This window comes from Numida meleagris, chromosome 2 (assembly GCF_002078875.1).
Source record: "Numida meleagris isolate 19003 breed g44 Domestic line chromosome 2, NumMel1.0, whole genome shotgun sequence".
In the NCBI taxonomy this organism is placed as follows: domain Eukaryota; kingdom Metazoa; phylum Chordata; class Aves; order Galliformes; family Numididae; genus Numida; species Numida meleagris.
In genome coordinates, this window is record NC_034410.1 from 15,841,847 (window position 1) to 15,866,107 (window position 24,261).

The following is a 24,261-nucleotide window of genomic DNA, read 5'->3' on the forward strand; positions in this document are numbered from 1 at the left end:
GGACACCGTCTTCAGCAAGGAATAGCAGTGTTGAAAAACTACGTGGTAGAGCACAATTTACACATTATCTTCTGACCATTTCCAAGGCAACAGCAGCTCATCCTGAGATACATCTAGTCTGTGATAGCAGGCTTCAGCAGCCCCAGAGAAATGTAAGCTACTTGTGCTCTTGTTCAAGACTATCAGCCTGCAAGGTCAAATCTCAAAAATACAGCCGAAGAGGAATTTTCCATCAGCATTGTACTCTCCTCCTTTTAGCTACAAGAATCACTTCCATGTGGCTTAGATGTTTCAAAACTCATTGGGGAAGAATGGTTCTTTCCTCAAGTGATTCTCCTCTGCCTAGCTTGACGACAGAAACTATGACATCGAGGATGCTCTTCTTTCAAAAACATATAAGCATTACAAGCTCTGACTTACAAGCTCCCAGGCTCACTAAGGGGAGATTTCTGAATCATATTAGATTTTTCAAAGTGAAATGTTACCTGGGCTTTGTCAGAGCAAAATTAAAATAATAATGATAATAATAATACAGCTAAGTTTTTCTCCCATTTTGGAACAGCACATTATTTGACACGTCAGAATTTCCAAAGGAACTTGAATTCTATCTTAGCCTAATATTATTTCATATGTGGAAGGCCCTGTTCAGCATCCTGATTTCAAGAAAAGAATCTGAATTAAGAGTGTCTATTCAAATAAGCAAGTATTTGTCAGTATATACACTGCTTTCCATGAAACTGGTCGCACATTGTAAGATGTGGATGAATATATGAATTTTTATTACAGATGAGGTGTGTTATGCATGCAAGTGACTTCAGGCCATTTTTTTGACTGGTGAAACAAGGTCAGACACTGAAAGATATTTAGGCAGTAAAGGTCACAAGACTTTCAAAGTTACCTAGCATTTAATTCATTTGGATTTATTTGTTAGAACTTTTTGAAAAAATTATTAAGTTCTTATCTCCATCTACAGTGGTTAAAATTTATTGAATCTACTGCAAACAATAAGAAAATGGAGAAACACATATAAAAGACTTCTAAGAAGTGAGAACAAAAACATTTCCTGCAGAGAAAACTAATGAATAGCTGTTAAGTACAATTAAGAATATTTCTAAAAAGGAAATTTGCTTCACACCTTGCCTGTCTTCAATTATTTTTATTTAATATATTAAAAGGCTTTCATCCTTTAAAGTGTTAGTGGACATTTATTTTAATGTAAAAGTATGCTTTGCTATGAAGTCTCTATCCTATACTTAATGCATAGCAGCTACACTTGAAAAAAAGTTCAGTTATTTATTATTTGCATCAATGCTGCAAAGGCAAACTTGGAGCATAGTTGTTGCCATTCTCAGGTGTAACATCCTTCCCCAAAGGTTTTCCTCCAGAACAGCCAAACAGCTAATTCCTGCAGACGTTTAGGTGGCTAAATTGCCTTCAGTCAACCTTCTTCTCTCACAGAGGAAAATACAGACTTTATAACATATCTAGGAGTTTAATGAATTCAGGGACTGAAACCATGATCATGGGATTGGCTTAGTGTTGATCCCCTTGGGTACTTCTCATTATCTGTAGTCAAAAAGAATGATTTTGTTTATCTCTGCTGATCTAAGTTATCGTGCTGGATGGTTGTGCAGGGAGAGGATGCTTCCCTGGTAACAGTATTTCAAACTTCTGGCTTGAGCAATTTAAACTAAAACGTCTGTTTGATGACTCTTTGACAAGCAATTTAGCTTCAGACACATTAATACAGAGATACTATAAACTCACTTCCTTGATTTGATCATTAATCCCCTAATTGGGACTGTTTGCAAGACGCTGGAATATTAACAGAGTAAGTTCTATACAGATTAAGCATTATTGCAGCAGAATTTTGAACAAAAGCAAGAATTCCACTAATAACAATCTGCTTGAGGCACTGTCATAGTATTATTTCAGAGTCTTCCTCATCTTGTTAACTATCAATACCTTTGCAAAAGGCAAACAAACAGCTATGTCTGTTTTAAGTTTGTTGTTACGACATAAGATTTTGGGAGAGCTTTTCCACAGACTTTCTCCATTACATCAGGCAACTCAGTCTCTCAGTGTTTTGGATCTCCATTTTGTAGCTAGAAATTATAGTAACTTAATTCCTGGTATAGTGTTGTGAGGTTATCCATTACATGTTGTACAATTGTGTGATTCACAGCATACACAAATGCCTATGACAAAACAGCCAGAAAGCAATGTCTATAAATTATGTTACCTGAAAATTGGGTTACAAAATGAAGCTTCTAGAAAGTCAATACTGCTGTCCAATAAAGAACTCACAGTTGTGATACACTACATAAGTAAAGTTCAGAGTACAAAAAGAACAAAGAAAAGAAGTAATTCTCAAGGGTGACTTAATTCACTGAAAGCTATCTGTTTTATCACTTGTGACTCCTAATAGTGCTTCAGAAAGAAAAAGTGAACACAATGACACAAGTACAGTATGACCCTTCAACACACAGAGTTGGAGAATATGTCCTTTTTGGTACTGTGTTCCATAAGGCACTTCACAAGTCAGTTTTTCAGATATAGGTTTGATGCGTCTGTTTATAAACAAACCAGTATAAAAAGTATGAGGAGAGGAGAGCAAAGGGTTCTTCGGGATCACTGCATTATCCACCAGCATAAAGGAGACCAGCACAGCCAAAATTGTCTCAGGAAAGGCTCATTTGGTCTCTCAAATGTGTTTGCTGGTTAAAGAAGTTCATAACCCACTGTCTCTGCTCCCTTTTCCACAATGGAAAAGCTATGTACACGCTAGAAAGGGCTGTGTGATTGTGTGGTTGGGTTTTTTTGTTTTGTTTTGTTTGCTTGTATGTTTGGCCCAATGTAATTATTGGTTCAATCTAAAAGAAAAATCTAGTTTCCACTGAGTATCTACTAGGAGAGAAAGAGATTGTGTCTACATGACTATGCCATAGTGTAGCCTGTAGATTCACAGGCTTATTTACTAAAAATAAAATGCAGCAAAGAATTTCAGTTGCTGATCCAATAAATGTTTATGTGTAAGAGCCTGTACCTGTGTCAACATGAGAGATTTTATCAAATCACATTCCTGGCTAAAAAATACTCTTGGAATCTGATTAATGTGGGTTTAAATCCCCTTAAGTAGAATACACAAATCTCCCAAATCCCATCTGAATACTTTAAACATCAGCCTGAAGGGTGAATAGTACGTCTTCCCGGATGATTTTGTGCAGATTGCATATTTTTTTTCCCATTTGAAACTACACATTAGTAGCTGCAGATTGGATTTGGGGAAAAAAAAGAAAAAAAGAAAAAAGAAAAAAAAGAAGGCTACAATTCCTAATCTAGAGTGCAGTTCTTATATTCCTTTGGAAGGAATATAATATTGGCCCCTATTCAACCCACATAAATGTGCTTCTACATCAAGTTGGTTTTTTGCACACTTTCTTACCTGTTTTGGCATCACAGTTTTTTTCCACAAGATTTTAAGATTATTTTTCAATTACAGCCCTAGTAATAGTAGTAGATTCTAGTAACTGGGGAATAAAGAATTAAAGTCCGCACCCTTACAGCTTGTACATTTTTGCATCTGCACACATGAATTAATTTTCAGAAGCATTGATCCTCCACAGCTCTAATTGCCTTCAGCACCTTAGAAAATAGCATTCATGACACATTAAAAACCTGTAGGTAAAAATATTGATTTTGCCTCACATTAAACTTTCAGACAGTCATAAAGTACTAGTAAGTGTATGGCAGATAACACCGTAGAACTGGAGGCTTTGTAAATGAAAATTTTATCTGAAGAATTAAAAAAATGAACATAAACACATAAATGTTCAGAATTAGTAACCCTAATAATTGTGGGGTTTTTGTGTGTGAAGAGAGTTGTACAAATACAATCTACTGGCAGGAAGACACTACACTAATGGGAGTTAAAATCCCATGATTATACAGTTATGTATCAATTGAATAAATCTTAACAACATGATAGGAGGGTAAAGGAAAATCAAGATTTTCCATCTTCCAAATGGAATCATGATATTTACAAATTGGCTGCTGTGCTATCAAGTACTGACCTATAGATCAAATTTAATCATTAGAAGACAGTGTGCTACTACTCACAATTACAAGCACTGCAAATTTTCATACTGTCCCCCCCCCCTTATATAAAACAACAGTCAATAAACTTTTAAGGAAAATCACTGTGGTATGGCTGACAAATAGCAGGTTGCATCATTTACCTATTTCACTGCTTCTTGCCTTCAGGTGGTAAATTCAGGTGGCATTCAAGAATCACTTAAGATCTAACAGATTTGATCAGAGCCTTTTAAATGATAAGTCTTAGGTTTAGACTTGCCAACCAATAATCTGTTACTCTTTACAGAATTTGGAAAGTGGGAATTATCCTACAACATATTCCCCTTTGCTGCCTTCAAGAAGTATCTCTTGCTTCATTTCAAATCAAACTAATGAAGTACACCTGACTGAGATGGAACTCTCCTATTCTTCACAATTTCTGGTAAATTCTAAGCCCTCTCTGGTACAAAAGAAGGCTTTTGACTATCAGCTTCTAACTTCATTGAACCAGTACACAGTCTGGAAGATCTAAATCAGCCTTTCTTTGAACCCTATTAACTTGTTTTACCACTTAACTTCCTGTGTCTTCCCCAAAGCTTTTGATGCTAACACCATGTTATAACTTCTACTCTTTAGCCATGCTATCTAAACAGCATTGATAAAATGGATTGAAATCCCAAAGTTTCAAAAACACTGAGTATTTTATTTCTGTCAAGTTAAAAAGTGACTTTAATTATTCATTAATTAATAAGACGTTAATATAATTCATCTTTTCTGATTTGTTTCCGTGACTTTATTTTCCATTCTTCAGATGTACAGCATTGGTTGTATATCTAAATAAGGCTACATACCAAAATCCACAAGCTTGACTCCTCCTTCAGTGGTCAAAAGGATATTATTTCCCTTAATATCACGGTGGATAGTTTTGTTTTCATGCAAATGCTGAAGTCCCTGGAAGATGAGATGTAAACATGAACTTTTTACTAACAGCTCTGTGCTCTGTATTGCATTTGCAGAAACAGAAATATCAGATGAGTACAAAAAAACCTAAAAAATGTATTTTTTTTTTTAAATCAAAAACCGCAGAGATGCCATTCTTTCTGGGAAGATTCTTTGCACAGTATGAGGAATTTACACCTTTTAATTGCTTGACATTATGTCAAATAGAAACTTTAAGATAATTGTAGAAAAAAAGCACTACAAATCTATGCTAGATATTACACCTTTAGAGTATGAACTCAAAGAAAACTGGTAAAGCCTGTCAATGATTCCACTGTGGAAAGTCGAATTCCAATTAAAGAAAATGAGAAAGGAAGATACTTGATTTTGACTAGCCAAATTTTTTGAGCATTTGAATTCACTAGATCTGATGACCATTTTGCTATAAAAATAACTTGGAACCAGATATAAGAAGTTGAACAGCATTTCTGGGTGTATTTCTGCAATTTCTCAAAATAAAATAAATTTTGATGCAGAACTATATTTACTGAAGAAATAGATCAATGGTCAGAAATCAATTTCCATTCTCTTAATAATGAAACAAACAGATGATTTGTTCTTTGCTTGTTCAAAATGAACTGTCTGAATTACACATTTCTTTGATTTCATTAAATGCAGTTATAATATGCTGTGTTAGTGGGGAAATGATCTTCATTCATTCAAAGAAAAAACATTTGCTGAATACTGAGTGTCCTTTCACTGAGAGCTTATCTTACCATCAGAGCTTCATGTAAGATGTAAGCAATTATAAGTTCATTCATTCTTTCACCTCTCTTCAGAAATCCTTTCACAAGATCAGTCACGGATCCACCATTGCACAGCTGCAAAAGATCATGAGAACATAAAAAAAAAAAAGGAATTAAGAAGTGTTAGAGCAGACACCTGCTCTTTTTAGTTTTAGTTTATAGTAGTTTATGTATTTGTACCTGAATGAGCTCCTTATTAAACTTGCAAACCACAAATTTGTTCATGTCTATTATTTATAGAAACAACAAAATCAGCAACTTGTGCCATTTTTCCCCACCACTTTCTGCATTTAATTCTTCTTGCCCAAATGCAAGTACAGCAGTCTATTTCTTTGTTTTCCTATATAAATGATTGCCTGTCACTGAAACAGAATTAGCTTATAGAGCAATAAATTTGCTGTGAAAGCATGTTCTGTGGGGCACACTAATTGCTTCTTATATTCATCATGTGGAACTCATCAGTGACGTGGATTATTACAGCATCAATTCTCAGGTATGAAAGCTAAACACAATGTGAAATGGTCTTCAGGCATCAGAAAGCAGGTGGCACAGAGACTCCCCCAACAGAAAAGTCTCCCAAAGCAAAACCTGCCCCCTTTGCCAAGTGATGCTCAACTTATAGTGTAGAAAAACGTTATATGCAAGGGCTGGGCTTCACGGAATACAATGAAAGCGTGATGGAAAGCTCATTTCCCACTGAAACAGGGTGGGCCTTGGATGTAAGACAAATCACAGCCCTTGCAGCACCAACCCTGTCAGCTCCAGGTGAAGAAAGCCACAAGCTACTGTTGGTGGTCCTTTCTCCTGCCTAAGTCCTGTTAGACTCCAGACCTTGCTCTCTAAAAAGATTATCAAGCACACATCACCAGCACATTAGCTTACATTGCCACATTTCATATGTCCATTCCTACCTCTAAACATTTTTCAACAGGAACAAGCTACATTGTAACTTTTCTAAGTCTGCAGCGTTTAGGTACCTGCACAGATTAAATCAGTACTTAAACCCTTATCTATAAAGACACTTACTCTGCATCTCCCAACCGTACTCATTGACTGAAGAGCCGTTGCCCTTCACATGAGTAGCTGCTTCCAATAAAATAGTGAAACAAACTGTATGTTTTACACTGCATTATCTGTATTTACAATGTATTATCCGGTAGCTTTTTATATGAAAATAAATATCTACATGAGACATTTTACCAAGGCAGCACAACACAGTAACTCCTTTTGAGTGCACATACAGTGGTCTCTTCAAGTTGATGGTATAGTATAGCAATAAAACCTTTCAACTGCAGAACTCCAGACATCAGGTACTTTTAATATTATTTTAATCTGTTCTTCTAGACTTCTACATATTTCCTGCATAGCAACTACAAAAAAACAACCAGCCAAAAACAAACAAATCAACAACAATAAAAACCCTTGCACTTTACAGCAGCACTGTACAGCCCTTTGTACACAAACATAAGGATAATTTTCTGACTACTGTAGGGACCGCTCGGTTGCACTGAATTAGCACAGCATGAACACCTACACAAACACCATCCAGTACATAGGTCTGGCTGCAAAGATGTTTCCCCTGCCAGGTTGGTGAGCACACTGGTCTGGTTGCTGTTGAGCTGTAAGGCAGTAATCTTGGTACTCACTTAATCTCACTACTAACTTTACTGCAGCAATACATATGCTTAGAGAAGAGAAAAACTCATACGCTTAAATGATGAGATTAAGTGCTTTGCGGGATCAGGGTCAGATTCCCAAACAGGATTGAATTTAACTGTCTTTAGCCATACTGGTACTTTTCACTATCTAGCATTCCAATTTTGTTTCGATAGATGGATCTTCTGTTTTGGTTACAGAGCCTGTTATCTGATAGACTTCATGCTCAAGGTAAAGAAAACTAATCCAGAAAGGCATATATCCTCTCCATATGTGGGAGAAGGAAAAAATAATACCTCAGAAATCACCTTCTTCAACACTTAGGCAGTAAATAACAATGAATTCAATTGCCTGGGAAAGCAGTGTTTATTTTCACTTTCTTAAACATGCTTCTTTAACTAATTTTTCTATTTCTCCAGTAAGATATAAGTACTTATTATAAGATAACTATCCATATTATTAGATAAAAATGACATAAAATTCCAGGTGAAGTAAGATACTAAAACTGTAGTAATTTTGGGCCATAGCAAAATTGAACCTGGGTATGTAAAAGCTCAGCTGAGCAGGCCTTGAACAGAAAAACAAAAGTCGCTCACGTCCCAGTGGGTGATCCCATCTGCAGTGATTTGGAAGCAGAGCAGCATTTAGGCAGAGGTCAGCTCAGGATCTCACAGACACAGGTTCTTGCATGTACAGGGCAAATTTGCTTTTACCACCTCTTTCTCAGAAAGCTGTACTTTACTTACATCAGACAATTTGTATTTTTCTGACCACTACCGTAGAAGGATGAGGGAAAAAAAACAACCTAGAAAACTGAATGGAAACAGCTAAAAGGAAGAAAAGGGATTATGAAAATACAAACCACAATTAGAAAAGGAGATTATGGCCGACACCGTATCTGTATGCTCCAAGATGCGTGGGGTGGGGAAGGGGGGGGATGATGACGACAAAGATGACACAGGTTGGCATTAACCTTGTTCTATTTTTCTACAGGCCAAACAAGTCCTCGTGGGTAAAACATTGTCTCCAGTCTCATTTCTTACTTCTTACTTATTTCTACTGCTTATTTTTGCAAGTGAAGGTGGCACATGTCGCTGCAGCCATAGTGTAACTACATATATGTGCATGCAAAATTCAAACAGTGACTCTTTTTCCTGACTAAAGCTAACAAATTGCATGTGCTTTCAACACAAGCTTATCACAAACACAGCAGAAAATCCTTCCCAGAATAAGCCAGGTTCCACTCTTCTATTTCAAAGCAGAGGCTACAGAAAAGTACTGCTTAAAGCAGTTCTGGACCCTTGGCGATGTTGAGCAAGATCTGAACCACGACATTAAAACTTAAAATAAAAAAAAAATAATTAAAAAAGAAAAAGTGATTTAGATCATGCAATCCTTCGATAAGATTATGGGATAAATATTATTTATTAGTACTGCCAGACTGGAATTTTTCTGGGGTGCTAATGAATATTACAACTTGAAATTATGATCTCTGCAGTTTCTTAGTAGCACGCCGTCCACAGCAAAACCTGTGTAACCTCCTACCAAAGCTGCTGTGTTTGAATTTAGCTAACTGCAATGCTTGTACAACAAGAAAACTCATGAAGGCAACAGAGATATGTTTTTTAAATGAACTTTCTTCTTTTCTGTGAAGCATCTAGAGGACAGAGGTGTCGGTAGCTATTGTGCAAACACAGCCAAATAGTTAGTTCATATCACGACTGCACATCATTTGTTAAAATCTCTGCCAAATACCCTGATGAAGGGTGCTATAAGCATAAACAAGAAATGCACAGAGAACTCAGGACACGGATATACAGAGAAGCTAAGTGCCCACCTGAAATGTGCAGTGGGGCTGCTTTTAAAGGTAATGATCAAACTGATACAAGCGTCCTTCAATCTGTCTTGAGACATGGGCTCTTCTGGGAGAAGAGAGTAATAATTCTGTTTATCTCTCCCACACATTCTCCCTCAAAAACACAGATATTTACTGTGGTTTCTATCAGTTTTATAAAACCTACTTTAAGCACCTAGTGATCCCCGAAGGAGAATTTGATACGGGAGAAGTGGTGGTGGCATTTGTTAGTTCTCAAGTAGTTGAAAATGTAATTTGAATTGACTTTCTCAGTTCAGTTCTCAGATATCAGAAATACTCTGGTACTTGAAATGCATGCAAGAAAAAAGTCAAGGAGGTCCTTCAGTTTGATTTGTTTTCAGGAAGTCTCCAAAGGTTACATTTTCCCAATAAAAGGTAGAAAAAAATACTTCCCTTTTTAATATTTGAATAAAATTAGTCTAAAGAGACAGACTTTTACAAAGTGAGGCATGGTAAGGGAAAATATTAGCGATCCTCCAGCAGGTAAACTACTTAGAAACATCACCTTGATAAATTTATACATGAGCAATTTTCATCCATTTAAAGTTAGTCACTTCTTCTATTGTTTCCTTTTGACGTACAGGTATTTTCTGTAACTGTCAGCATTGTCAGGGCCTGCTCTGATAGAATGCTAATATTATCTGCAAATGAAAGCAACTAAAGAGGGGTAAACTGAAATCTTTGGGCTACCTAAAAGGGGATGGAGAAGACATAGACAGATGATTCCCAGAGGTATGCAGCATAAGGACGAGAGGCAACAATCACCAGGTGCAAGATGGTGGATTCCTGCTGGACACAAAGAAAGTGTTTTTCCCACTGAGAGTGGATAAGCTTTGGAGGACATTGCTCAGCAAGCCTGTACTATCTGCATCCTTGGAGATACTCAAAACATGAATGGAAAAGACCCTGTGCAAACCTGTAACATTAATCATCTTTGAGGAGGGAGGTGGGCCCAATAATCTCCGAGGGTCCCTTTGAAGCTGTATTATTCTATGGCTAATAATATTTGGACTTAAAAATACTCAGTCCTTAATGTGGACATTCAGACACCAGGGAAAAGGACTGAGGAACTGTTGTATACTCAGACTAAAAGGAAGAACTTGAAAGGAGGCTTGATCCATCTGAAAATGTGCTTATGACTTCTATAGGAGTACTGAAGGGCTCCTCCCTTACGGTTTCCTGGCAGTCAAAAGGCAAAGACTCATCCTGGGATGACACATAGTTCTCCACCCACCCATCTGACACAGCCTTGTGCTGCTGTAATTGAGCCATTAGTATGCAAAGCTATCTTCTGCAACAGATTTATAAAATAGCAAGATTCTAACACACATCGGTTGAAATTGCCATCACATCACAGTCATGCAGGTGCTCTTAAGATCTTACTCACTCTTCATCTGACCCAGCTGATACATTTCTGTGTTCATGTCTTCTTGATTCTGAAGCCCACTGACTAATGATTAAGTAGCAGCTGCACATTTAAAAGAACTATTAGTTGCACTTTTGTTAGGTCTGTTACGGCCTTTAATCACCCAACTGCCCCTGATGTATGCATCTATGCTAAGCTGTTAGCTGACATTTGCTTGCATCCTGCAGTTGTGAAGGCACTTTCATCTTACTTCAGTAGCTTGGATTTGAATGACTACTACTACTTTCCTCTTCTTCACAGGCTACACAGACATCACATAACACATCACATATGCACAGCTTAAGGCACGCACAAATGATAGTTGTGAAAAAGTAGCACTTTGGGAGGAAGGGGGACTCTGAGAAATAATCTAGTTCACTGCATTTGCACTGTGTGGGGATCCAGCACCTTCACGTGGTCCTTGACAGATACTTGTTTAACTTAATCCCAAAAATCTCCAGTGAAGGTAACTCCAGCTTAAGCAGCTTGTGTCTCACTAGCCCTACAGTCAAACCATTTTTTTCTACTATCCAAGCCGAATATTCTTTGCCACCAGTAAAACTGCTTTATTTTTACCCTTCCCTCCAGTTTCCTTTGAAAATAAAAGATCATTATTTTATATTTAACAACATCTCTGACTACTGTCATGACGTGCCATTTTTCTCTTTTGTGGGCTGAAAACGTTAGCTGCCATAACCTTTTGAAATAATCTATGTTTCATAAACCTAGACTGACTGCAATTTGCTACTGATGTCTGCATGTGTCTACTGTGTTTTATCCTGTGATTCCAAAAAGTTCCTCAGAACGTCACACTATGAGACAATATTCTCCTAAGTGCCTTGTAACTCATCTAGGTGTCCAGTTCAAATTTTTAATGTGAAGTGTGATTCACCATATAAGATATTACTGAGCAGAAACAGGCCAACAGCAGATGCCCACTTGTAGTTCTGCCAGCCCAAGAGTGAACTACTTACTACTGTTCTTTGAGTTCAGTTTTATGAAAATATGGTTATCTGCTTTATTATGTGAAGTTTCTGTAATTTCCACATTTTCCTCACAAAAATGTCACATGAAATCACACCAACCCTTACAAAACACACAATGGCATCTATTGCTTTTCCCTTCCAACACCACTTATCCTGTTAGACATTATACACCCAAGTTGGCCACTTTTATTATGCTACTGGGTTCTAGGTATTTCAACACTGGTTTCTACTGCTTTGCTCATGAATCATTCTGGGTATCAAAGTTAAGCAGACTGCTCCATATTTCCCCAGGTCCACATTAAATATTCTTCTATCTCATTCCTCTCTCCTCTTAGCACAATCTTGTCTTTGCCATGCCACATCAATCTTTCTGAGCTTACAGTTAAATGCTTGTACCTCAGTTGTGCATTTTTTGTTTCTCCTTTATGAAGGCTTTCTGAAAGGTTAAAAGAAACAAATGCTGAGGAATTCTTACTGGTCTCATACTGTGTTTTTATTTTCTGTCCACATCAGCTAATTTTCTATGGTGGATTTAATGATCTCTTTTAGAAACTGCCAACTATCCCACTTTCCTTCACTTTTTATGCTATTTTCCTAAGCACAGCTACCTACCAGTTCCCCAAGCTTGGTGAAGCAGTCTTTTCAAAAGCCTGTTATCCTTACCCCACTGTTCCACCAACCTTTCTTTGCTCACAAAAGTGAACGCAATTATTTTAGAGTCATTTTCACTCAAATTTCTTTCTTCCACTTTTCTAAATAGACCTTCTCTATTAGAGCAGAATCAACCTCATACAGCTGTTTCCTGTGTCTCTATCTTTGCCTTCTGTCTCCAAGAACGTGATGGACTGCATATCTCAATACTGACTGTCACATAGCTGTGACCAGAATTCCCATTCTCTACACATCTCTACCAATGTCTGCAGCCAAATAGCTCATTCTACTGGCAGCATATAAAGCCAACCACAAGTCTTAACAAGGACCCTTCTCTAAATCAATTTCTTCAGTGGGCCAAGTGGTCCAGCATGGTGCTCCTGTCTGTAGAGCATACTCTTAACTTCACAGCAAATGAAGGAAAGATGTGTGCTGTTACCTCTATTGTTTTTCTGATAATATTACAAGATAACCCATAATCAAAATAAACCATAACAATGCTCTAGGCTTTTATGTAATTTTGATTGCTTTCAATTTAGCATGAATGAAATGTATCACTGAAGCAGACATCTTTCCTGAGTTGTTATTTAGCTTCAGTGATCAAATACCATGTGCTATTTGTAATGTTGCTCTTTTACATCATCTAGCACCTTCAGGGCTGTTAGTCACTGCCTCACGGGTGTTTGTTGTTTCTCATTTCCTTCACTTTCAGCTTGGCTTTTAGCCCAGAGGAAGAGTTTGCCGATTCCATCTCATGCAGTGATGGTCTTCATAGTCTCTTCTTTTTCTTAGTCAGAACACAGAATTATAGAATGGCCTAGGTTGGAAGGGACCTTAAAGATCATCTAGGCACTGGTCAGTAGAGAGTCCAGGACTTTCTGAACAAATGCAAGAGACAGCTTACCAAGATAGAATATTGTGATACAAAAACCCTAGTGTAAATCATCATTTTATTGCTATTTTATTACACAAAGAACATTGGTAAAAATAACATTCAGAATGCAAAAACACTCATTCGGGTAGGAAGAAAAAGCAGGTCCTAAGTTGGAGATCAGTAACATCAACAGAACTATTTCTACTGACTGCTACAAAGTTAGAGAAGGCTTTGGAAAACAAAGTCTAGGAAACAAATAGGGTGGGCAGTGGTAAGAGGGTTCACTCCACAGTTTCTACTGCCTGCTCAGAAGTACATTGCTTTTGTTCAGTTTTTACCCATTAGAGGGTAATGTTTCAAAGCATCTTCCTCTTTTGTATCTTCATTTCTGCACGATTCAGGATTTGGACAATAGTTCCAAGTACTATCTTATCCACACTACACAATTAATTTCATGACTGCGTTCCTAGATGAAGACAATGATTTAGTATAATCCACTGTAATTTAAATGACTGCAGTAGAAATCATCCCTATTGAGTTTGAGAGCAAGGCTATGGAAGCACAGATCAAAACAATGGGCCTTGTCTCCAGGCTTTTCACAAAAGGAGCTAAGCTGAAACACTCATCCTAAAGGCAACTCCTCTCCACTCAGCAGAGTGCAGGACAGGTCAGCTTAACCACTCTTTGGAGGTGTCTGCCTTCCTCCAGTGACTGTAAGAGGAGCTATGGTGACTCTGCAACTGTGATGGAACCCTAAAGGAGCAAGAATATTAAGCAGGACACACCAAGACATATGGAGAATTTTGGAAGAAACAAAAGGACTCTGAACTCAAAACAATTTTTTTTCCAAGGCAGGTCTTTGCTTCCAAGGTTTGGCTTCAGCTAAGTGAGCATCTTTCTGAGTTGCAATAGACTGACATCGTTTTCAGAGCTCATGGCAATGTTGTTTTCAGCAGCACTCACACCTGACTGTCTGCTTCCACCACGCCCCAGCTCCTGGTTCCCTGCTATAGTGCTGTAGTCCTCCTTCCTTCTGCAGCCCCCCAGCCCTTCTCTGCCTGACAAAGAACACAGAGCAAGAAGCTCCCTCCCTACAGACAAGTCCACTTGTTCTGGTCACACACTTTATAAAAGGACCCAACAAACTGAGAGCAAAAACAGCAAAATGATACTGTCACACTTGAATTTAAGCCACAGGTGTCTAAAGCAAAAAAAAAAAAAAAAAAGAGACAAACCTCACTACTCCAAGCAGTCTTATAATGATTGACGCTAACTGCAACTAAAGCTTAAGGAATCTTAGTAATCTGAGATTCAACCAATAGCTACACAAATTTATTTTGGATTTTCAGAAAATTATCTCAAAAATAAGATGCATAAAATGAAAAGTGATGTTAAATACTAAAACACAAGGAACATAGTATTCACAGGTTACTTAACTACAGAGCAGAATAATAAAAATCTTTTTCTTTTTTCCCCTCACAATCTGGTGGTAAAGTTCGTAGAGATTTATAATACTCAGCTTTTTGTATATACTATGTTCTTCAGCAACATGGGCCATAATGTATGCTCAACAGCTGCCTAAAAGATGTGGACTATGCAAACTACAATGTAATACAAAATACTCATTTTGCAGGAGAAAATACGAGTATTTACTAAAACGTTGATGCATCAAATGATAGTTGTAGCCACACAACTTTGATCTTGAAAAACAAGCAAAAGCCACTTTGCCATAACTGCAGTTCCTTTTCCCCTCTTCCACACACTGAGAGGTACCATGAAGGGTGTCAGTGCCGTCAGCTGAGAAATGAAAGAGATGATGCTAATGGAGAGAAAAACACCTATCAGCCACCAGGATACTTACATAGCACTGAAAAGCACAGAAAGAGACAGGGGCAGAAGTACCTGCCTTGCTCTGAATTATCCCGATCTGTTCAGAGACTGCTTTGGCAGAAGCAGTAGTTGGCAAATCTTTTTTTTTTCCTCTAGTTCTTACATCTCTGTGTTTTACATCACTCAGCCTCCCATCCATTGAAGTCTCATCCAAATTAAGCCACACAATGGAGAAAAAATATCTGGATATCTCTCTACTTCTCTTTAAACATGTTGAGATAGGAAACATACTTGAATTTCATAACACATTGTTACTAGTGTCCTGATTGTAGAAGTTCATTATGTGCATCTGGCTATCTTGGCCAACGCACACACTGATACCTAGATCTTACTGTGGATAGTGGTTGCTCTTCTTTTGTAGCAAACCTCACTGCAATCTCATATTACACTGTTAGTAGCTTGACTCTCCGGTTGAAAAACAACTCCCTTTTCCAGTGCAACCCAGTAACTGGACCTGCTGAGTCTTACTTCTTTAAATGCATAACCATACTCTGCACACTACATAACAGAAAAGAGGATCTTTTAATTATTATTATTATTTTTTATAAGTACACACTTCAGCAAGTTATATGTGCAGTATCTACAAGGCAACATGAGAAATTACCACGCAAAGTAGGTCAGTGAAGGATCCAAAACTACTAGCCACACAAGATTTGAGCATTAATTATGCTCATTTTTCTCCAACAGACACATATGTAAATTGTGCTGTCACTGTTCATTTATGGATTTGTGAGGAAATTTTATACATATTTCATGATTGCTAGGGCTCTCTCTGTGATGACAGTCAGCATTTGGAAGCATCAGATCTGCTAAATGTCTCTCTCCAAACACCAGAAGAGTGTGACAGCACAGAAGATTCACTCAAGGCCACAGGCACGACAACAGCTTCATTGCTCAGCTTCCTTCATTTTATCTAGGAGTTGCTGCAACACCTTCCTGAAGGCTCTGGAGAGTTCTTACCCCTAATGAGGCCTCTTTGACCATGCCATTTTTCTCTTGAATCCTCATGCTGACTGCCCCTTCTCCATCACATCAGATATGAGCTAGTTGCTTTTACTGTCAAGAACCATTGCAGTCCTAATACCTTCTTTGGGCAGTAACAGATTTGCTTCTATCCTCACAAGGCTGGTATCCATTACTGGCTAATTGTAACCATGTCATGTTTTCACTTCTGCTTTGAAGGAGCAGCCAAAACAACCAGAAAGCCACACCGCTATCCTTCAAGTCCTCCTTAATAAGTCTCCGCTGCAATGCTGACAAATGCATGCAGCTGACAGATCACAAAGGAATCCTTCTCAGAGGAACAGGATTCTAAACTTGCTATACATTCAACAACATTTTGACTTCTAAATGTTTTTGTAATGTTGAAATAACCCTCTAATATGTGGAATATTATATATAGTAATAAGTAGATAATGATAACATCGCATGCTCTAAGAGGAGACTGTATAGCATTGACAGTATCATTGTCAGGTTTAGTGTGTTCATACATGGATACTAAACAGAAGACAGAGACACCTTAAAGCAACATGGCTGCTGGACAGTGTGAGGGGAACAGACTGCTGAAATTGTACAGACTCATGCTGTGCTACATGGACTGCTAGCCTAACTCAACAGAGCTTTGCAAATATTCTTAAAATGTTCATGTATATACTAGAATCATAGAATCATAGAATTAGCTAGGTTGGAAAAGACCTACAAGATCACCTACTCCAACCATCCACCTACCACCAATAACCCCACTAAACTATGTCTCTCAACGCTATATCTAAACGTTTCTTGAACACCTCCAAGGACGGTGACTCAACCACCTCCCTGGGAAGCCCATTCCAGCGCCTGACCACTCTTTCAGAAAAGTAGTGTTTCCTAATGTCCAGCCTAAATCTCCCCTGGCGCAACTTGAAGCCATTCCCCCTCGTCCTGTCACTAGTTACAAGAGAGAAGAGGCTGACCCCCAGCTCACTACAGCCTCCCTTCAGGTAGTTACAGAGAGTGATAAGGTCTCCCCTGAGCCTCCTCTTCTCCAGACTGAACAATCCCAGCTCCCTCAGCCGCTCCTCGTAAGGCCTGTGCTCCAGACCCCTCACCAGCTTCGTCACCCTCCTCTGTACACGCTCCAGGGCCTCAATGTCTTTTTTGCAGTGAGGGGCCCAAAACTGGACACAGTACTCGAGGTGGGGCCTCACCAGGGCTGAGTACAGAGGGACAATGACTTCCCTACTCCTACTGGCAACACTCTTTCTGATACAAGCCAGGATGCCATTGGCCTTCTTGGCCACCTGGGCACACTGCTGGCTCATGCTCAGCCGAGCACCGACTAATACCCCCGGGTCCATTTCCTCCACACAACTTTCCAGCCACTCTGCCCCAAGCCTGTAGCATTGCCTAGGGTTGTTGCGGCCAAAGTGCCGGACCCGGCACTTGGTCTTGTTGAACCTTACTAGCAGCAAAACACCTAAAAAGAATGCCTGGATGGTCTTTCGTGAAGTTCATCACTATCAAATGGGTTTATTCCTGTAATTTCTTGGCAATTTTCTCCACCTCACCAGAAATTAGGGTTCTTTTATTCTTTCATTTCCCTACTTCTTCTTGAGAGAAACAGGCTCTGTACAAGCTATTCTACAATTTCACATGATTTCTCTGCTTAAGATGACATTGGAACAAGAAAAGGAGAGATTCCTAAAAAATACAATGATAATATAGAACGATTTTTAGGTGAAAAGTCACTTCATCCAAATGCTCTCTGCTATGAAGCTGTTTTAAACCAAAATTTCCTCTTTTAAACCATAAAAATAATGGAAATTTCTCCTATTTCCTAATTATAAAAACATATTGAGAATGGTAAAATACACTAGCTTGTTCATGTCCTTCACAAACCCAAATATATGTCAAGTATGACACGCATAACTAACTTTCGAAAACAAACTGAGATGCTTCTTGAAGTTCTAACTGATCCGTGTAGGAAATGAACTACAAAATGGCTACATTGTGGTTTTTGGCTTCTTGCTAACAAAAGCAAATAAAAGCCATGTAATACCTACTATTTATTCTGCTGTTGTACTTTCAGCCTTCAACCAGTGTTTACCGGGTTGTTCTTTGTAGTACATTTCAGGCAAAGGCTGTGCTAATTGTTCTGCCCAGCTGTTCAAGACCTGCATGCTCGCCTGTAAGATGCAGTATGGTTTAACCCTCTTTCATCAGCTGATTTCCATTTTTATCTTGGATCTGCACCTTTTCTAACTAACATCCAAAGCTGGAAGAAATGGGTTATGGCATGCTCTGCCTTAGCTGTCTCATCATGTTGATGCCAGCTGGCATGAAACTGCTAGGCTGATTCATCCTAAGTATAATGCTTAAGTGGTTTCTTTTCAACACAGACTCAATAGGCCAAATTCTTCTGCCTGCCTCTTCAGAGACACGTGACAAGGCTTTAAAAAAATGGCAATAATAATCTCTAGCAATAGTCTTTATTATAAATGTGATTAGAATAGCACCCTCACAGGGGCAGATGTTCAACCCAAGTATAGCCTACAGAGAGAAGGGCATTCCCTAACTGCAGGTCAAAACTACTGTTACTCATACAGATGTGTTTTGACTCAGCATTCGTTCCTGTAGGTGGTTTCCTTAAATATGTTAAATTGAGCAAGTTAGGTTCCTTTATTACCAAAACCCCCGCTAATTATATTTAAAGCTCTTGCATTATTAGTTTTCCTTTAGTTTAGTTATTTTTTAAAATTCTATACCAGCCTCAAATCTAGGTCCTCATGTTTTAAGATGAACATGACATGATAACATTCTTCTTCTACAGGTACTGTACTAGAGTGTCAGCAACAGAAAGTGTTATAATAAAAGGTTGTTCAGTGTTATTTTTCCAAGTAATCATTACGCAAGTTTTTTAACTGAAAGGTTAAATCAAAGTAGGAGACTGAGAACATCTCTTTTGGTACTTTGTTATATCTATTTATCTATACATTGTTTCTTTTAATAGATTTTTTTTTTTTTTAAATGAGCAATAGTTCCTACTCTCCCAGAAGCTTATTTCCTGCTCACGACACTGCAACTACAAAATGGTTTATGAGGTCATTTAGGTAATCCGCACATCAGAACAGAGACAGAGAAATACAACAGAAAACAAAATCCTCATGTTCAGTAGAAAATGAGGAATTTCACCTCAAATTAGAAAAAATATTTTCTATTAAGATACTTGCTATTAGGCCACTGTTAAGCAAGGAGGTTAGGACAAAATATTATGTTTATCCAGAATTACTCAGAATTCTGCGGGAAAATATTGGTGGTAGTAGGACAGTTGGACTAGATGATCTTGGTGATTCTATGATTGTAAGTGCAACATCAAAAAACTACCGAAAACTATGGGGTATGCTGAAAATCAACCCACTGAAGTCTTCCAGACTAATTTCATGGCTATCAGTCAGATCTTCACGAAAATAACCTTTTTGTGCACAGCTGTACTACTTTATTTCCATTTCATCACATCAGAAATGTTTAATCCTTGGCAGAAGGATTAGGCCAGTTATTTGAGCTTCAGAAATAGACATACAGCTCCCTATATGAAGGAGCTTTCTCCACAGTTACCCCACTCCTGAACAGAGATAATATCTCTAGTTCAGAAAAAAATTCAAAACTCCCAGTTGCTGAACAGTTGGAGAGCATTTTATAGAAGTCTCCCACGCCTCACAAGGAATACTGCAATAGATCTATCTTGTCCCATATTATTCCATAGGTATCTACAGCTGATCTCAAGGGAGACGGGATAGAGGCTAAATGGACTTTCATACAATTAAAACACTTTTGCAGGAACAGCCATACTGCATCACATTTACACACTATGGTGACAGTTCTACATTAGTGTTGTACTAAAAACATGTCAGTACAGTACAGTTGACAGTACAGTTCATATAAATAATACTTAAGACAGAATTGGGAGAAAAGAAATCTGAAAACTACCTTTCCACATTTTGCTGTACTTGCTGGACTTCTGTAGACATGTAGCATGGAACATGGTTTTGAGAGCTGAGTTTTTTTTCCCCTCTCTATATTTCATGTACTCCAAATACAACCCCCCACAGACACTCCAATAGAAACAGAAGTATCTGCAAGCTAAAGATTAATTGTTGTATTCTTGAATTTATAAACATATTATTAGGAAAAAAAAGATTTTTTCATTTTTATAAACATTAAGATACCTAAATAGCAACTGTGAAAAAACAAATTGCAATGGCTTTGTAAAGCCACATACAAGCTGAAAGGAAGGTGATGCTTCAGAGTAATCTGTTCCAGAACAGTTTTCTTTCACAGACATTTGCATTAAAAGAACAGCTTGACCAAAGCCATCACTGGAAATTCATTTTTCTACATGTACATTTACACATACACACATCAACTGAAATCCGTTACACTCATGAAAACAGTAATGATCAACTTTCTTGCTCTTAGACTAGTCAAATTAAAGACTTAAAGATGGAATCACAAATTACAGCCATTGTCTTACTCTCATTCCATTTCCAGCGATATTTGGCAAGTAGAACAGACTACTGCCTTAGTTCACTTGCCTTGTCTACTTGTGCATTTATGTGAACAAAAAAATACCTGTAATTAATTTCTTCTGCTTATTTAGAACAAAATTCATTATAGTGGTTACATCAATCATTATATCATACCTTAGTCATATTTAAACAAATTCTTCAAGAGGAAGATTTCCACAACACACTTTTCACCAAAAAAAAGATTGTAGCAAATCTTATTAAGTCTTATTAGCTTTTATAGCCTTATTTTGAAGACATAACACTACCAGTATAAATATACCATAAAATATAAGAATGCTGAAATCAGGAGAGATCATTAATTCATCAACACTGACAAGACCAGTATTCATCACTTCACAGGCAACCACTCTAAGGAGACATCAAACAACTTTCATTTCATTCACTGAGCTCATATTCAACATGGGAATCCTTACTTGAAGAAAACACTATTTTTTTTTCAAATTATTTACCTCGAGAACAAGCCAAAGCTGGTCTCCATTTTTCACATCTTTCTTGTAGTACATGCCATAGAATTTGACTACATTGGGATGATCAGATAAAGCTTTCAAAATGTTGTACTCAGCTTCAATTTCTTCATCAATATCCTAGTGTCACAAATGAGAAATACAAAGCAGTAAATAAATAATCATATCTGTTAAAAAAAAAAAAGATTTTCAGGCTCTTCAAATTGCATTTGAAATAACGAAAAGAAAAAAATATGTAAGTATTGATTTACCATTTGCAGGTCTACAAAGCTTGGTTCTGTTTCCTTGATACAAGTTGTGCTTTTGCCTTGGTCTTGACCAGTTTCAACTAACAAACATATGGGGCATGGCAGAGGAGCCCGGAGAAGAAAGGGCAAAGAGCATTTCGAGGTGAAGCCAGGGCAACCCCCAAGTGTGTAGAAGCAAGCTGACAAGTTTTGGGGAGAGCATACAGATGCTTTGGGCAATCAGCAGTTACTCCTCCAATCCCTAGGCTATCCCCAGTCAGACATGGTGCAGCTGGAACCACCTCACGACCCTCCAGGCTCAAACAAGTATGACTGCAGCCACATCTTACCTACTGATCATTCCACTTCTTGGAATCAGCTTGGAATTTTTCTCATTTTCTTCTGTCATAGAAATTGGTGACATACATGATCTCTATAGCTGAGTAGTGGCTTTTTGGTCAGATTTTTCTATTTTTTAATCAGACCTCAGGTTTCTTACATGCTGGGAGAAGACCACTTGGAGGTGAGAGACGAGAACGAGGTTTGTTCGCAGATGCTCTAGAAGTTATGCAACACCTTTCAGGCCACATATGGATGCTTGCAACTACAAACACTGAACAACACAAGTAATCCCCTCCATGTGAGCACTGAAAGAGCTCAATGACGGATACTATCATATTGTTTTACTCATACTGAGAAAATATGTAGTCCACCTTGGCCACAGTTAGTGGCAAAATAGCTGAAGTCATTTTCCTCCAGCGTTGTTTAAATCTTAATAAAATGTTGTTAGCATGCCTGCTCCCAGACTGAACACATTTTTAATACAATTTGCTATTCACACACACAGAAATGACAAACTGTAGAAGAAAGCTACCTGTGAACTCCACTGTCCAAGCAAATGGACCTCCTATCAACAAAAAGCCAAAAATCTTTCTCACCTACCTCATCTCCACCAAATGAATGCTTTGTAGTCCTAATGAATGAGAATCATCTCATTTACTTCACAACCAAGCACACCTGTTTCTAGGAGGAGTTAGCACACTTGTTTCTTATACAGGTCTCTCCAACACTAAATCCAAGTTCCTCACATTAGCCTTTGGCTATTTTTTTATTTTTTTAACTAGTCTCAGACAACTGTCCTTGTCACCAGTATCTTCAGGAATTAGGCTATAAAATCCCATACTTGGATTACAAGAATAAATCTTCTCATGAGGAGTTTTTTTTTTTTTTTTTTTTAAATTGGAGCAGCTAAAAAACAGCAGAATTTTTCTCCTCGCTTTCAAAAGAAGACAGATTAAGTGATTTTCCCCATTTGCACAACATAGAACATGGTCAATTATTTTTAAAAAAAAAAAAAAAAGGAAGGAAGAAGCAACCAAAGTACTGAAAGAGGCAGAGGGAAGAAAAGGAAGAGAGTGGAAGATAAGAAGGAACGAGAGAGACTGCATCTGGCAAAAGCAAAAGGACAAATCGAAAAGAAAAAAAAAAGTCAAGCCCAAACAACTACACGCAAAACATACAATAGCTCTAGCTGCCTTGGGAAAATTGGAAGAGAATTAGCCCGCTGTCCTACTGTGATTTAATAGAGATTTCTGTCTCCTGAGGCGTACTCAGATTTTATAAGATTTTTACCATTATGAGGAGAAATGAAAAGAGAGAATGAAATGAATATTCATTCTGTGCATACTAAAAAGAAAAATCTTCCTCTACATTTAAGGAAAGAAGCGAACTTGATATATTTTGTTGAATTTAACATATTTACCTACATGAAACATAGCCAAAGGGAGTGACTCTTCTAGAAATGGCAAAGGGAATAATTTCATGTAAACTTAGATGTAAAATAATGGCTAAGAGTCTTAATGTACAGTGGCGCTTACTTATAGCCCTAAGGACAAGACTAAGATTGTTCTCAGTTCCACCTTCATCTATTATCATTTCAACAACTTCACTTTTTTGTTTCAGTTTCAAAAATCTGAGCTGTTATTCAACACAAAGAATCAGAAAGCTCTAAAAGGATTAAACGTGAAAAGTTTACTTCAGTTCCACATTATCTACAATAACATTGTTTCTTAGTTTAATTTGGAAATATAATTTGAGTAATACGAAAGCACTTTTTTTTTTGCTCTATCTTCAGTCCACTTCTAATGCTGCACTACTCTGCAACTGTCTTTAAAGAAAAAAAAATTGTAAAAATTAAAGAAAATAGATAGAGTACCTTTTTCTTCTTTGCAATGGCTCCCTCTGCAGCCATTACTAATACTTTCAGTTTAAACAAAAAGGTCTAGTTTCACTATTTCTAGTATTGGATTGCCATTTTATTACTAACATGGAGGTACATCAGCTACTTCAGACCTCCTATAAATAGGAGGGGAAAGAGAAGAATACTGTTCTTAGCATAAAAAGAATATATTAAGTCAAGAGTTCAAGTCTTGCACTTCGATGCATTACTGGCTTTCCACTATGTATCAGTACCCTCAGCTCACCTGTTTGCACACTGAAAAACACACCTTTAATTACAGGTAACAAAAAAAGTCCATGAGAAAATTTGATAGAACAAAAATGTAGTTTTAAAGCAAAACTAGAATTCTAATAAAAGTAAATGCTTTTTTTTTTTTTTTAATAATATCAGAGGTGTGCTGAAAAGCAAATTTCTCAACATTTCCAGCTGAACATTCTCAGTTTATAGGAAGTCTGAGTGACAACTTTTGGGTTTTCAGTAGCTGAAATGAGCAAAAGTTTAAGAATTTCAACTGATCAAGAAGAAAACTAAATACTTTTATGTAAGAAACAGCAAGAAAACAGAACTTTAAAATCCATTTTTTCATTAAAGCAATTAATTTGTTTTCAAC

General features: G+C 37.6%; 1 protein-coding gene across 2 annotated transcripts in view; it reads right to left on the bottom strand.

The window, feature by feature from the left end:
• MYO3A (myosin IIIA) overlaps positions 1 to 24,261 on the bottom strand; it is a 110,385-nt gene that overhangs the window by 75,458 nt on the left and 10,666 nt on the right. For both annotated transcript variants that reach the window (XM_021387868.1, XM_021387869.1), the window contains exons 3-5: positions 21,171 to 21,305; positions 5,790 to 5,894; positions 4,926 to 5,025 (exon numbers count right to left, since the gene is read on the bottom strand). In XM_021387868.1, coding sequence (XP_021243543.1) covers positions 4,926 to 5,025; positions 5,790 to 5,894; positions 21,171 to 21,305 — 340 coding nt within the window. The remainder of the gene's footprint in view (positions 1 to 4,925; positions 5,026 to 5,789; positions 5,895 to 21,170; positions 21,306 to 24,261) is intronic.